Source organism: Cavia porcellus, unplaced genomic scaffold, assembly GCF_034190915.1.
Source record: "Cavia porcellus strain 051 isolate PalLab524CR breed Dunkin Hartley unplaced genomic scaffold, mCavPor4.1 scaffold_28, whole genome shotgun sequence".
NCBI classification, from domain to species: domain Eukaryota; kingdom Metazoa; phylum Chordata; class Mammalia; order Rodentia; family Caviidae; genus Cavia; species Cavia porcellus.
In genome coordinates, this window is record NW_026947511.1 from 33007965 (window position 1) to 33024894 (window position 16930).

General features: G+C 40.3%; 1 protein-coding gene across 3 annotated transcripts in view; it reads left to right on the top strand.

Annotated features, from left to right (window-relative positions):
* Lrmda (leucine rich melanocyte differentiation associated) overlaps positions 1-16930 on the top strand; it is a 996798-nt gene that overhangs the window by 113570 nt on the left and 866298 nt on the right. Inside the window, exon 1 of one of the 3 annotated variants that reach the window (XM_063238710.1) lies at positions 13664-15201. The exons of the other annotated variants lie outside the window; for them this stretch is intronic. Within the exon in view, the coding sequence (XP_063094780.1) occupies positions 15146-15201 (56 nt within the window). The 5' untranslated portion in view covers positions 13664-15145. Of the gene's footprint in view, positions 1-13663; positions 15202-16930 lie in introns of those variants that run through there. 3 annotated transcript variants of the gene reach the window in all.

A 16930-nucleotide genomic window follows, 5' to 3' on the forward strand; every position in this document is an offset into this window, starting at 1 on the left:
GCTTCTATTTCTATTTTGGTGGACATACTTTTTCCTGGGACTGTTACTCCTTAGTGGCTTAGACTTTTTTTGTGTGTTGGTGAGAGAAAGGTCTGGGAAGTAGGCAAGATTTCACACTTGTCCACAGTGTAGGGTGTTTTCTTTTGTCTGTTTCTTGATCTTAGTCTGTCTTGTGAGCACCAAGGAAAAAAGCTGAGGAATGTGCAGATTCACCTAGAGCCTGGAAATGTCAGGAATTCTTAATTTCTTCACCAGCCCTTATCTAGTACATATAGATTTATTAAAATTTTATTCTTATTCACTTTTACAATGGTTTCCTTTTCAGTTCTGCTAAAAGTGAAACATTTTGTGCATTCTGTCTTTTCCTTTATGGGTTAGTCATGCTTTGGTATTCAGTTCATTGACTTCATCCTCAACTCTGATGGGTTTGCCAAATTTTGGGTTGGGTAATTTGTGTAGATTATCTGGTCTTTTCCTGTTAGTTTTGGAGTGATGTTCTCTTGTGATTTTCTACATCTTGGGAGGGAATTGAATTCTTGGGTGACGTTTTAAGTGAAATTGGTTAGTTGTATTGTATCTAGGAAGATTCAGGTGGGAGGAGTCTGGTGGATGGGGGCTGTCTGTAGTCTATTGCTCTATGAAACAATTCTAAAGAAAACTAAGGGACAATTATATTCTCCTTACTTGATTGCCAAGTGAAGGAGAAGCAGAGAGAGCTGACACTTGCTCAGTGATTGGGAAGGCTTGGGGTGAGTGTGTCATTTTCTGCAGGCTTTATCTTGAATGCGGTTCCTATTCTGTGCTAAGTGGGAAGTATAAAACTTGGTAGAAACACACCTTTTTACTGGATTGAGAAACCAAAGATCAGGTTCAGGGCATCCTTAGCTACTGGAAGTGTGATCCCTAAGGAGTATACTAGAGAGTGAAGCTCCAATTCCTTATTAAAAAAGCTTCCCAGGTCTACAGCTTGACGCTGAACTATATGTAGGGTAAATTGTACACTTACCCGGTTGGGTGATGACAGATGAACTGAGATTTGAATGGCTACTTACTGCAGGGGAAACAGTATTTTACCATATAATTTTGGTCAAGTTAACTGCCTGCTTTAAAAAAAGATTTTCAGAGAAATTTAACAGAATACATACTTTCTACAACATATCATTCAATATATTCACAATGCAACCTAAAATTACTAATTGCATGATGAACAGCAGCTAACAAAGACTAACCCTCAAAAGACCCAGAGATGGAATAGCAAGCAAAGATTTTAAAAAGGTGTTATTATGAGTTCTCAAGGATATAGAGTACAATATGCTAGAAGTCTGGGAAAAGACAGGAAACCTCTGCAGAGAAACATTAGATATTCTAGGTCTGCAAGTGACAATATATAGCAAAATATTCACTGGGTGACCTTATAGGAGAGTGGAGATGACAGAGGACAAGTTGGGGAAATTAATCACTAGAAATTACTTTAAGAACTGGAAAAGAAAAAAGAAAAAAATGTAAACAAGGACACAGGGAGCTGCAGGACAATATCCAAAGCTCTAATAGATGTTGTAACACACATTCCAACTTTTTGGATTTCCAAAAGGAGAGATGAGAGAATGCCCCCAGAAGAAATAATGCCTGAAAATATCTTTGACAAGTGGCATACATGTATAGATTCAAGAAGCGCAGTGATCATTAAGCAGAATTAATTTAAAGAAAACTACACCTTGGTACATCTTATTTAAATTTCAAAAACAGAAAATTCTTGAAAATAGCCAGAAAGAAATGCACATTAGTTATAGGGGGTCAGGAATGTAAATTACGTTTCTGTCTCACCAGAAACCATAGAAATCAGAACGTAGCTGGACAACATCTTTAAAGGGCTTGTAGAAAACAAAACAAAACAAAACAACTCCCCCCAAATCCTCTGTAATTCCAGAATTCTGTATTTAGCAAAAATATCCTTCAAGAATCAAGGTGAAATAAAGATACTGCCTGTGGAAGAAAAATAAGATAATTAATCACTAGCCGACCTGCATGTCAAGAAAGGGTAAGGGAAGGTCTTCCTGCTGAAGAATGAAGATTCATCCTTAGCAAACAATGAGATCAGATGGATTAAAATGTGAGTAAACAGAAACTATTTTTTTCTTAATTTCTCTAAATATCTGTCACCATTTAACTGTGGAACCCTAACATACAGTGCATGTAGATATGCATACGGCAACCAAAGCATAAAGCCTGGGCATAGGATAATAGCCCCATCTCCTTGGATGAGTTCTCTTTTCAATTTCCATGAAATGATATTAGTCTTAAGCAGATTATGAAAAATTATGAATGTACATTGTAATCAGTGCAGTGATATATAAGCAATACATATAAGAAGCGTATCTAACAGTCAACAGATAGATTAAAATGAAATTTTAGAATAATACTCAGTTTCTCCAAGAGAATGCAAGATAGGAGAAAAACAACATAAAATGTGAGAGAAATTGAAAGTAGAAGTAAAATGGTCAATTCCAGACATATCAATAGTTTTGTTAAGTGTGAACAAACCAAACACCCATAGGAAATGGAATCAGTGATGTCCAGATTTTTAGTTCTCAGAGATGTTCTGAGTGACTGTGGAAGCATTTGGTATACCAGGAGGCAGTGTGGCTGAGGGTACCTGTATCTTTGTCCCACAAGACTGATCTCAGTGGGTAAAATAAAGGGAAAGGGTGTGTGTGCTAAAGGCCTGAGGTGCGGTCTCTGGTTTGTCTGGGTCTTTTGGTTCCAATTCAGCATTGCATGATTGCATGTGGAGTTGAGTCTTGTCCTACTTCTAAAATCCCTCTGGAGCTGGGGTGGAAGGGAAGGTTGAGATGTGTCTTTTCCTCTGCTTTGTCTGGCTGTGGTCTTGTCCACTTCTAAGCAAGTGGGTCCTGTTTGCACTAAGCTCTTTCTTATCCCTCCGTTTAAAGTCATGCTGAGTACAGAGCCATGTGCTGATTGGTTAAGACCCACTGTCTTCAAGGACCAGGTGGTTTGATGTGTTCTTTCAGAATGATATGTAGGAGATCTAGCTTCAGTGACTTCTCTAAATGGTGTCTCAATCCTCTTAGACAAATCCCCAGGCGTAGAGGACAGCAGGTACAATACCCTGCAGTTTCTGGTGGAGAGATGTGGCGGGTGCATCTTCATCAGGCAAAGGGCACTCATACCCCAGGCCTTCCTTAGAAAAGACCGTGGGAAACGTGTTCATCCACTCTGGAAAAAAATTGAAATTAGATGATAGTCAGTAGTGTGATGCCTTGTCCGGATTTTCCTCTTCACCTCATTTGCTGAGTCTCTGCTATTTTAAAGTGCCTTCCTGAACATTAGGCCAAGGAAAGTAACTGAGGCTTGTGCCTGACCAAGAGGGTGCTGGCACTGTGAGAGAAGAATGCTATTTCCAGGCACTCTGCCAGGAGAGCCAAACAATGTGTTTCAATAAAAAATTGCAGTGGGGAACATAAACTTAGTCCTCAATGTGTTCACTGACTTGCATCCTACTCGAGGGCCTGCATTCGGTCATTGACTGCACTATTCTCAGCTATGTGACTTCTGTCTTGGATCTTTCTGGAAACCAGATGAAGTCTAACTTCAAAATAGACATCTGTTGTCCATGGAAAGTCAATTTCTCTGGATCATATATAAACAGAACGAGTTCACTGGAAACTCATGGAGAATTTGGGTCAGTAAGTCCATAATACAGGATGAAGCCTGAGTATCTGCATTTTCAAGTTTTATAGGTGACTTTTTTGCTGGATGTGTAAGAGTCTCTCTATATTGTAATTATTTTGTGATTGCATAATTTTTTGCATAAATTTCAGGGAAAATGAAGGGCTTTTTTTTTTTGCCACATAACTTTTCCCTTTTAAAATGGTTGGATAATTTAAGATCATGTGATATTTTGGTCCCCTCCTATGGCAATCTGTGTGTCTCTGTCTGTCTGTCTTTCTGTCTGTCTGTCCATGTGTCTGTGTTCCTCCTATTCACTTGATCTTTTGATTGGCCCATCCCAAGGAATGGAGATTATTCACAAAGATTTTTCTAGTCAATGCTAGAAGCAAAATCTCTGGCACCACCTAGATTCTCTCTGCAGTTCTGGCTTGTCTCAGAACTATCACCTGACCTTGGCAGGTTGGAGATGCTTTGTGGTTTTTGGAGGATAATATTGTTTCTTATAATGTATAGAGATAACATGAATAGGCTTCCATTTAACAGCAGGACCCTGTTGTGGGAGGGCCACCCTTTAGGCTGCAGTGTTGGCATTTTGCAGCTATGTCCTGGAAGGGGGATTCTTACCTAAAAGTTTTGCTTTCTGCCTCTCAATTGGGTGCTGGGTTGACTGCATCAGTGAGAGTGAGTTGGTTAATCCTTGGCTTAACTTGTTCTTTTTTGGCACAGCCAGGGGCATTTCTAAAGATAAAATCTGTCAACAGAGGCTAATTCCTGATCAAACAGGTGTGGATGAGTTGGAGGAGGGCACCACAGAAAGGATGTAGAGCGATGAGGGGTGTTTTCCCAGCAAATGAGTAGAATCATGGAGCTGTGAGATCTTTGTTGCTGGTCAAAATTTACATTTCCTCTTAAGTTTTAAACTTTAAATCGCTGGAGTCAAGAGTAAAAGAGAGAGGAACTGAAACCATATACTGAAGCACACTTTTCAAAGCTCTTAGGATGCATTTCAAGACAAAGGACTTCTTGAAAAACAGCTCCAATTTTTCTTTCTTTGATTCGTAATCCCCATGGCACTTGCAATTCTGTTTTCTCTTCCACTGCTCATTCCTTCTCCTCTTCCAGCCTGCCTGCAAGTCGCGTCCATTTGCTGCCCACATGTTCATCTTCTACTCACGTCCCCCTCTTGCTCCTCTAAATGTGGTCTGTGGACCAGCAGCCTTGGGCATCCCCTGGGAGCTTGTTAGAAATGCTGAATTGTGGGTGTCACCCCAGACCTACGGAGTCAGAATCCTTGTTCCGACAAGATGCCTGAGTGACTTAAGGCACATTTAAGTTCTCAAGGCTGAGAACTACTTCTTATGCTAAAAGGTTTCGTTGAAGGCCTCACATGGTGTTCCAAACACAGAATCTAATGGCCAGTTCTTTGACCACGCTGTCATTTGTCATAATGTTCTTCTTCAAAGGTTGTCTCTGTGACTTCTCTAGTGTAGCCTCGTCCAGGTCTCCTGTACGACATGCTGTGCAATTTTCTGGCTTCTTTTCCATTTAACACTCCTGAATACAGACGTTTCACACAGTTTATCTCCAGCCTCGCTTTCTCCTTGTCTAATTCTACTGTCCCAGCTAACTTCTGGACAGCTTTACATCAGCTGTCCCTGTGAAATCTCGAGAATACTCTGTCCACACCTGTTTATCTTTTCCTTTACTCCTCTTGCCATCCTCAATTTAGATAATGACACCCCATGAGGGAGGTGGGAGGTCTGCATCATCATGAATTTCTCCTTTCTCTCCTGATTAATCAGTCACTAGATTCTACCGCCATCACTGTCTTTGTGTTCTGATTTTTCTCATTTAATCAGGTTATTTTAACCTCTTTCTTGAACCACTGTAAGGAACAGATCTTTATAATTCTGGACACTGTCTGTTCCTACTTCTCCTGTCCTCTACTGTTAAGTATTTTTCTAGAGATTCTAATTATTCCTTTCCTCCGCTCCAAAGCATCCTTTGTTTCTCCACAGTCCTGGGAGTTAAGTCTGATTTCTTCAGAGCGGGCTTCAAGGCCCCACACCCTTCCTCTAAACACCATCTCCACTCATCTCTGTGAGGTCTCTATCCTTGGCATTTTCTTCTCTTTGGCATTCCCTTGCTGACTACGATGGCCTTCAGAATGTGGAGTGAAATTCTGATACAGAGAACTGCAGGATGAACAGTGAGCCAGCAATTGTCATGGATGAGTATGGGTTCATGGCAAATAGGTCAGGCCATATATGAGCTCCCCCCCTTCCACTTAGATAAGGAACTGTATTAAACACCAAGCATTCAGGAAGACATTTGATACCTGATTTGCTTCAAACAGCTCCACCAAAAGAGGCTTTAGCTAAATGGAACTATGTCACTTTGGAGGAATGTGTCTTGTGGTTCCCAACAGAACTTGGTTTGGTGCCTGATTTTTGGCAACAATTACTTGCCTGTAACTTAGGCGACAATACAGAATTTTATGAGATCTTTTTGCAAATGGGAAGAGGAGCAAGAGATGGAGGAGGAGGGGAAGAAGGGTGAAGTAAAAAAATTAAGATGTGTTATGTACGTGTACCAGCTTCCCATAAAGAATGTAATCATTCTGTACTACAAACACATAATAATAAAAATTAAAAATAAAACACACGGGTGCTGGGGATTTAGCTCAGCGGCATAAGCGCCTTCCTTGCAAGTAGGCAGTCGTGAGTTCGATCCCTGGTACCGATAAAAATGAGAAAGACAAAAAAAAAAATAAAAATAAAACACACACAAAAGAATCTTATAAGATCGATGTGTATCATACTTGTAGGTGGCAAAGTTGGGAAGAACAGCAGAATCAGATAACGCAATCATCTTGTCTTTTATCAGCTGGAATATATGGGCCAAATTAGAGATGAATTTTAGGAAGAGTTACACTTATGTTTGGACTCTCAAATCAACATTAAAGTATGAGAATAGAGGTGGTATGTGAGAAATACATTAATTTTTACCTGGTATTTTCAAATATCTGAACATATTTAAGGAGCTCATGAATTTTGTAGGTTCGTTGATACAACCTGGAAGACTTGGAAGAGGAGGGAAGCCATGCTTAGAATACTGTGTTCACTTCTGCATCCTGCGTGTTAAGTGGGAATTGGAATCTTTTTAGGGAAAGCGTGATGAGGGTCATTTGTCCAGGGTATGGTTGAGTGTGGGGGCTCTCTGGATTGCTTTTGATGTCCAGTTTTACTCAGTTGTAGTTTCCTTGGTGGAGGGGAGTCTCTGTCTTATTGGAGTTTTTCCAAAGGCGTTCAGCTCCATGCTTTCCTCATAGTGGATGATAACAAGTACTCTTGAATGAATGTTGTTAGCATCCTGTAAGCTGTGCCTCCGGGTCCAGAGCATACTTTCCTGGAGGGCCCAAACCACGTTATTTTTCTTTTTATGTCATCCCAGCATCTTTCTTGGGGTTGGATATTTAGTATGTGCTTTGTAAAGACAAGTTCACAAAACGAATGGAGAAATATGTTGAGCACCTCATACTTAAACCCTCCTTTTCCTTTTCCTATTAAATATAAACAGAAATCCTATGTCAAGGCCACTGGCCTAGTTTCTGGGGCTGTCTCTCCACTACTCACTTGTGTTGGTAAGAACACACGTATAGGATCTGACGACGAGGAAGTGGAATGGAAAGTGTCATGACTGCTGAAATTTAGGGTCAGACATCTGAATGCAGCAGCTGGGCTCGCCCAGCCTTTTGGTATTGGTTATGGTAATGAAATGCTTCAAAATGACACAATTAAGATACTTAATCATTTGCAAGTTTAAGTTCCTTTCAATTGGCCTGGAAGCAGCAGAAACTGCATAGTTTGCTTCCTGGGAGATTGTAGCCCAAGACCAATAACTCACTTGTGTCTGTACAGCTGTTATGTGCTATTCACTGGCAGGTGTGACTAATTCCACTGCTGACACCACCTCGAGGATGAATGTGGGCTTCTGAAGCAGCTTGTTCGTGAGTGTCTGTGAGAAAGCACTGTGGGAAGGGTGCTGGCTCCTCTTTGTTCTCGCTGGTGGGGCTGAGCCCACTGGAGAGCCTTGGATTAGTGTTGGGGCTGTTTCCCCAGGGCCTGTCTGTTCCCCACGGGGCCACTCCCAGCATATGCCCACAATTCTGATGCCCTTTTTTCTGTTCTCTCCCTGTACTGTCATAGCTTGCTGAACTGGGTAGGCATTTTCTGAAGGATCTGAAAGCACATTTATTTGAAAGTGACAAAGTGGTGGTGGTGAGAGGTCAAACAAGAAGACACAAGGCCATGTCTGGGGGTGCCACCGTGTCAGAAGAAAGCACTGGGTTTTTCCAGACAAGGGTCTGTCTAGAAAAGTGCAGAAAATATCCAACATCTACTGTTTAATCCTTAACGAGTTAAAAGTTGAAATGGCTTTTACAATTTAATTGTTTTAGCTTGTTCTTTTTTTTTTTTTTAAAGGAACATAGGAAAAAATCATGTTTCATTAATATGCCAGCTTGGATTATTTTTGCCTGTCAGTTTAGCAATCAACAACAATAAAACCTAGATATAAAATTTTCATACATTTACAGTAGTATAAAAGACATTAAGCAAAAAAGTCCTTTAAAACATTTCACATTTTCATTAGCAGGCGCTACATATCAAGCTATTATTTACCTAGCAAAAATGAGCTGGAAAGTGCTCAGAGCGGTGGAGTGCCTGTAGACAAATCACAAGATTGTTATTTTCACTTTCTGATTAGGCCAGCTGAACGGATTAGCTTTAGCACCAATCAGATCAAGGTGATGTGGACGTTACTCAGGATGACTTGGAGACTGTTGAGATGAGCTGCGGTCAGGGAAACCTCATTTGTGTAACTTTGCTGGATAGCTCATGTGGGTGGGGGCAGTTTTACTGAAGATCTGGCCAGTGCTGGTCTCCAGGCTGGTGGAGGAAGCAGTGTGGATACTTCACAGTGAGCAGAGAGAATCCACAAGGGAGTTCTGTTTTATTTTGGAAGCTACCCAGTGTATCAATGAGAGCTTCTTTTAGTGTGGCTATGTTCAGTTTAAAAAGTACTTCTGGGGACCACAGGTCTATTGGTTGGAAATCAGTGAGGAGACCCAGGGATTAGGCTCTCAGTTTTGCTCATAATTAGATACATGACACTCAAGCAAGTTACTGAGTTGCGTTTCCTCACCTACAAAATGGGAAGAAGAGTCAAACCAGTCCTTCCTAGATTGTATGGGATTGTGAGCTTGAAATAATAGTTTTGAAAGAACCTCGATAAATTGCTGTCACTCTGCTGATACATATATATGATATTTCTATTAATATCTTTAATCGATGGTTTCCCTCCTATGAGGAGATCTGCTGGATCTGGGGAGGCAGTGGCGGACAGGTGAAAGGCACAGGCTTTTTAAATTTATGTCAGTGGTGGTAAACCCATGGTATGTGTGTTGTTTTTCTTTTCAGACAAAATGTGTTAATGACTACATTGTTTTTTCCAAACTAAACCCTCAGTATTCAGGTTTAACTGCAGCATTGGGTCTTTGCGATAAATAAGTGGGTTTTGGGGGTACACTTCGGGCACTTGTCTCTAAAAGGTTCGCCATCCCCGCATTGTATTATGAGGTTAGTATATTTGCTTTTTTCTTGGGTTGCTTTAAAAAGGGATAGACTTTCTTGAATTTATATTAATTAGATAATCATTGGAGTTGGGCAGGAAACAGAGAAACTAGCATAATTATTTCCTACACTAAGTAATGATATGAAAAATCATGACTTCAGTGTAAAATATCTGAACTATGTGAGCTATATCTAAGAGTGAGATTTTAAATTGTGCAGACCACAGATGAGTTTCAGAGGGCTCAGGACAGCCCGAAAGTGGACGTAAACTGTGGGCCTCTGACTTATCACGTAGGTTGAGGACTGCTGAATTCATCTCTGTTCTCTTGTTCCCAGGATGGTGTGATAATGGTGATGTTTAAAGAGTTTCTTTTGTCAAATTGCCATGCCTGGTGCCATTGTCCCTCATCTGTAAAACAGAGTCATATTTAATATTCTCTGAGAAGTCCCTTTTGGCTCTAAAATTCCATGATCATAAATGAAAGCATTTAATTCACTTTAGGAAGCTATTTCCACAGCTTCCCTCTCATCTGATAATGTTGGAATAATTTGGAAATGGTAGTTATAAGAAGCACTTTTCTTTGACATTTCAGCTAATCTGAAAGTAGCTATACAGTGGAGAGAGAGAGAGAGAGAGAAAGAGAGAGAGAGAGACAAATAGAGACAGAAACAGACACAGAGAGACATAGGCAGACAGGGAGAGAGAGAGACAGAGACAGAGACAGCAAGAGAGAGGGAGACAGAGACACAGAGAGACAGCAAGAGAGAGGGAGACAGACAGAGACAGAGATACATTTTATAGAGGTGTCTGGGAAAGTTTAAATATCTATACAAACTGACCATGGTTTGGGTAATTGCATGGTAAGTGTTCGGATTAGCTTGGAGAGTTGGGTGGTCTGTTTTCCTTTATAGTTTGGTTATTGAAGTAGTGAAACAGAGATATAATGAGCTAACATGCTTGGGTTTTATTAAAGGAGTCGAACTTATAGAGAGTATCAGATTAACATGCTTCCTTTTAAAAATTTCCAGTGTTATATTCTCTGGGGTTGTGTGCAGATGTGATCACGGTGCCATGTAGTCAGCATTGTGTCATGAGTTTTGAGACAGATGACAAGGGGGAGAAAACACTGTTTTGTGGTCTTCCTAGTCGGTATTTCTTTTTCCTTGTTGGGAAAGCTGTGACTTTTGACAAGGTGCCGCCCTTCCTCCACATCACCCAGCTCTAGATATTAAATATGAATCATTGTAAAATCAGTATTGGGATCCTATTCTCCTTGCCTGTGACTGGTTTAGACACGGACGCACGACACTGGCCCAGTGGGCAGAGGAGGATGTTAAGAGGCTTCAGGGAAAGGCTCCTTTGTTTTTAAGAAGAGGTGTATGGAAGATATGATTCCATTTTTACCTCTAGATTCTGCTGAGTCTGCGAGGAGCTTTTGGAATTCCAGTGAACTTTCCATTGTGAACTTTAAAAGGTGACACGGGGAGGGTGGAATATGGAAACACAGAAAGATCTTGGAAACATGCCCTGGTTCCTCTGTAATGGTTTCTGAGCCTCTTGATCCTATATGATTCAAATGATCCAATTGCCTTCATCCTCAGACATGGAACCTTTAAAGCTCATCACTGTTATTATTTATAATATTTGATGCTTATTCAGACTATACAACATGGAAATAACCTCTGTCATTACCCCTGTTCTCTTTTCTTGTTTTATTTTTCTTCACTCTTTATAGATTATATGTAACAAAGCACAAAGACCAGGCATTTTTTCCCTCTTTCTGGAGTCTCCAGATAATTGATCAGCATCAACCACACAGAGGCACATTCTCAATAGATGCTTGATGTAATGAGTATTTCACCAATGTAGCTGATTTACTGCTTCTTCTATTCATTGTTTCCTTCTGATGGTGTTCTCAGTTGCTAGAACTGAGAGAAAACACAATGTCCATTGTTTAAAGCTCTCTGTCCATGGACTTCTGTTATGGCAGCCCAAAGTGAGTTAATGCAGATTTCACTGTGTTCTGGAGTTTACTGATACCGGACAAAGATTGCTGTCAGTCTTTCTTTCGTTTGAATGAAAGGATTTGTTTGAGCTAAAGATTTTTCTCTACTTTTAGCTTTTTTTGGGTTACCATATAATGTATCAATGTGTGGATCTGTTTTATTTAAAATCCTTGAAGTTGGGTATGGTAGTGCATGTCTGTAATCCCAGCACTTGGGAGGCTGAGACAGGAGGAGGCAGTCTGAATTATACAGTGAAACCCTGTCTCAAAACAAACAAACAAAATCCTTGGAATTCAATGATCTTATTCAATTTGAAATTCATATTTATTTGTTTCCTAGTTTGGGAAAATGCTTAACTATTCTTTTTGTATTTGATTATTATATCTTCCCTTTTCTCTTTTCTTTTTTTGTAAAATTCCTATTAGATTTGATCATGAGTATTGTTCTGTCCTTTCCACATCTCTTGTGTTTCATACATCCAATCTTTTTATCTTTTCAAGTCCATTTCTGGGTAATTTTCTCAGATTGATCCTATGGTTCACAAATTCTGTTTTCAGATGTATCTATTATTCTATTTAGTCCAGCCATCAAATGTTAATGTAGAAGACCCATGGGGTTTTGTTTTTTGTTTTTTGACTTTTTGGCAGCCCCGCCCCACTGTATCTTCTTATGTCATGGTGATTCTTCTATCTTTTTAAACTCTTATTTCAGGTTTTAAATATTTTTCAATTCCTATGTTTGTGATTAGTTGAATTTCCTTCATAATGGTTTGGTTTTTTGTGTGGTTTATAATTTTTAAGCTATGAACTCATGTTCACCTCGAGTTGTCTCCTGGGGCCTGGATTGTGGGATCACCATTTTTGAAGAACGAGCATCATGAGTCTAATACCAGTTTTATGTTATTTCTCAGCTTGAATTTCAAGTACCATTTCTATATACTCATGAATAGGGTAGCTTGAAATTTTTGTTCCTTGCAAGATGCCTTTTTTCAGCTGATAGCGCTCAGAAGCACTACGCATCCTTATTGTTTTTCCAGTCTCATAAAGCTTTTCTTTAGTGTACGAGGCAGGAGAGACACCCAGATTTATGTAGGACTCACTCCCACTGTTCCCCGTTTTGTGTTGACCCAGAGAAACCCGTCCCATCACTCTGAAAACATTAAGCACCCAGATCCTAGGGTGAACAGCAGGTCTAATACTGCCACGGGCTCTTATGATACAGCCATTGACTTTAATCTTTTAAAATCTTACTTGGAAATCTCTCTCTTTTTTTGAAGCTCTGCTGCATATTAAAATTTTAGGAAAGGACTGCTTCATCTGGATTTCTCTGAGTGTTGTGCATAGGTTTATGTCAGTGTAGTCTGCTGTGTGGCTGGAATTGAATTCAAGTCTGAAATCTGTCACTGAAGGTATCCTCATGCAAAGCCCAGTGGAATTATTTTAGTTCTTACCTTCTGGAACCTCTAGCTAGTACATTTAGGGCTACAGAGCAGCCACTCATGTTTTAAACCTCTCTATTGTCTCAGTACCCACTTTCCTGCTTTACAGAGCACTGTCCTGGTCCTCTCCTGCCTGTCCTGGTTTGCTATTTGTCCCTCATTTGCACCTTGTGATCTTGTCCATTGTGGGATTTCATTTGTTAGGTGTCCTGAGGAATCGGCTCTGCATTAGCCAAGGTTTTTTTCCCCTTCCCTAGACATCTAGATTCAGGTATTGCACTCTCCTGGAGACACATTCCTGAGGTCCCACAGGCTTTTCACATTTAATATATCCAATGATTATCTCACCGCCATATTTCCTGTCTATTGCCAGCCTTCTTTTCTCCTGTTATTCCCTTTTCTCCGTTCCTACTCTCACACCACACAGAATCAGTCGCCAAGTTTTTCTGACTTTACATCCAATGAATTTTTGAATTTTTCTCTTCTCAAGCCCACTTGAGGCCCTCTAGTACAGTCTGTCTTTCGGTCTCAGCAGGTCTATAGCTGACACCTCCCTGCCTTTTCCCTGCCCAACTCCATTTCCCGAGTGGCAGATCTGACCCAGCTGTTCAGCTCAGCAGCCACAGGGACTGTCCTTCCTTTCTTTGGTAAAGTCGCACATCCAGTGCAATGCCTGAACCTGGATGTCCCCAGGGGTGGGGAAACCCTGGCTAAGGCAGAGCGGATTCCTCAGTGCACCCTAACACATGAACTCTTTGTGATCCGTTCTCTGCCTGTTCTTTTCTGTCCTCATCTGGAGCTTCCTGGAGCCCTGAGCTGCCACCCATGTCCCATGCCAAGCCTTACACTGCTTTCATGCATTCTCATGTGAGGTTCTGTCTACTGGAAGTGGCCTTTGTCTTTGCTTGACTGGCCAACTTCCCATCTTTTCTGGCAAATTTTATCTGTAGCCTTCTGTCACCATAATAAAATACCTGTGATAATTTATAAAGGGAAAAATGTTTATTTTCGCTCACGGTTTTGGAGATTCTGGATCAGTTCATCCCCTTAAGTTGGGCTTTTGGGGAGGCAGCACACCATGATGGGTGAGTGCAGTGGAGCAAAACTGCTCACATCACAAGCCAGGGAGCAAACAGGAAGACCAGGCTCCCATCATCCCCTTCCTGGGCGCATGCTCAGTGACCCAACTTCCGTCCACTAGGCTCCACCTCTTAAAGGACCCACTGCTTCCTAATAGAGTCACCTTGAGGACCAAGCCTTAGTGTATGGGTCTTTGTGGAACATTCTACATTTCACCCCCCTCAACCCTCTCAAAAGAAACTGGCTTCTATATTGCTTTCCTAGATTCCTGCTTCTTTTATGTGTCTATCATTCTAATCCTGTTGCCGTGCCTACTTCTGACAATATTGTGAGCACTTCCAGGGAAAGATTTATACTTTACACAGTTGTGTATCTTGAGCACACAGCCTGGAGCATGGAGTAATCACTAAATGTTTCCATGAATATGTCTAGGCATGGATGAATGAGTGAAAATGGGATTTTAATGGGGTTGGAGACATCCAGGATGGCTTCCTGGAGAAGGAGGCTTGTGGTGTCCTCATGAGGTGGGTGAAAGGTAAGTGGGACAAGAGAAAACTAAACTGCCAGTATTTCATGTCTCCTTTCTGGGTGCTTTACAAGTCGCTGACTGATTGCAGCAGCAGGTGACTAATGGCCAGCAGCGTTCTGACAGTCCCTGCTGACAGGCGGTAATGAGATTAGTGCCTTTTGATTCCATTATTAACAAGTGGGCAAAGAATCATTTGGACATGTCAGGAGCTAATGATAGGAATTAAGGGTTCCTCTAACTTTGGGGCAGCAGTTCAGGTACTTGATGCTTTGAAGGCTAATTGCAGGCATCTCTCCTTTTAAATATTTTAAAATAAACATTTTTGTGGATATAGAATATATATAAAAATTGTACCATCATAAGTGTTCAGCTTGATTAATGATCACAAAATGAGCCTATCAATGCAATCAGCATGAGACCAGGGTGTCGGCTGTTGCTGAAAGTCAGAGCCACAAGTACCCCATGTGCTTCTCCCAGTTACCACTTGTCCCCCTTCTTCCCACCGGTGGTAGCTGACCACTAGCTTAGCAGCAGGGATTAATTTGGCCACTTTTGAAACTTTATGTAAATTAAATTGAATGGTGTATTGCTTACCAGGTACTTTCTTCATCTGCTCCATACTGTGTCTGTCAGCCGCATGCATGTTGGGGTATCGATGGATCATGTGTTCCCATCACTATGTGTCATCGCACCGTATAAACACACCAACTTTTATAAAGCTGTTTGACTATTGACGGATGTTATTTCTGGTTTTTAGCTGCTATTCATATGGATGCTCTTGCCTATCTTTTGGTGGACACAGATATCCCTCTGCTGGGCACCAGGTAGGAAGGGAGCCAGTGGCTCACAGAATATGTGTGTGTTCACTGCTAGTAGACATCGACCACACATTTTCTAGAGTGGCTGTGCAATTTATACTTTCCAGCAAGAATGTGAAAATTCTAGTTGAACCACATGCTTCCCAGTAGTTATTATTTATAAAATTTTATTTTATTATGGTAAATGCATTTAACAGGAGCTCTATTCTCTTAATGAATTTTTAGGTGTAAATACCTTATCATTGTTGACTGGTACACTGTGGTACATCAGATCTCTAAAGAGTATTTATCTTGCTTAAAATGAAACTTTATCTCTCTTGGTTAGTAATTTCCCTTTTTTCCCTCTCACCTAGATCCTGGCAACCTCCATTCCACTGTTTGATTGTATCTATGATCTTCACTGTTTCAGATACATCACATAAGTGGAATATTGCAGTTTTTGTCTTTCTGTGGTTGGCTTATTTCACTTAGTGTACTTCAGGGTTCATTGATGTCACATAGCACAGAATTTCCTCCCCTTTTAAAAAGATCTGGTAGTAGTATTCCATCTTGTATGTATTCTCACATTTTCTTCATCTGTTTATCTGTTGCTGGACACTTGTTTCCACATCTTTGCTATTGTTGATAGTATTGCTATAAACATATTACCCCTTCAGAATGCTGATTTTAGTTCTTTTAGGTAAGTACCCAGAAGTTGAGTTGCAGGATCACATGGTAATTCTGGTTTTAATATTTTAAGGAACTTCTATATTATTTTTTTTGTAGTACCCACACAATATTGTATTTCCACTAACTTTTTTTTAGGGGACAAAATACCTAATACCTATGCATAAAGGAGGAAAGGTTTATTTTGGGTCACAGTTTGTAGAGGTCACATTCCATAGTTGGAAGGCTACAGGCAGGGCAGCATGGCAGAGGAGAAATGGTTCATGGCAGGGAAGACAGGAAGCTGCTTGACTTCCTTTTCCTTTCCCTTTTTATTCCACCCAGGGTGCAAGCCTATTGGTTGGTGCCATCCACACCCAGAGTGGGTCTTCCCTGTTTGGTAATTCCATCATTCACATGTAGAACCATAGTAAACTAATCAGTGGATGAATTCAGTGTTACACACTCATGATCCAGTGTCACACATTTGTGATCCAGTCACTCCTAAAAGCCCTATCAAGGAACAGATGAAGCTTTGGGGGCACATCAAGATAGAAGCCAGAACAGTATCTCATTTGTAGTTTCTCTACATTCTCACCAATACTCACCTTTTTCTTTTTCTTTTTTTTTAGTGATAGTCTTCCTGATAGATGTGAGGTAAATACCTGAAGGTTTTGATTTGCATTTCATTGATGATTAGATATGCTGAACATTTCTTATTGGTCATTTGTATATCTTCTTGGGGAAAAATTTAAATTGTTAGTCTATTTGATACCTAGATTATTAGAGTATTTTTTGCTCTATTGAATTGTGTGAGTTTTTTTTTGTACATATTTTGGAGGTTAGCCCCTTATCAGATATATGATTTGTGATTTTTTTCCCCATTTTATAGGTTATCTTTTCAGTTCTTTTTTCTTGTGCAGGAGCTTGTCAGTTTGATGTTGTTCTACTTGTTAATTTTTATTTTTGTTGCCTGTACTTTTGTTGTCACATGCATAAAATTATTGCCAAGAACAATATTAAGAAGTTCTTCTTTTATATTTTTTTCTGGAAGGTTTATAGTTCAGGTCTTATGTTCAAGTCTATTTTG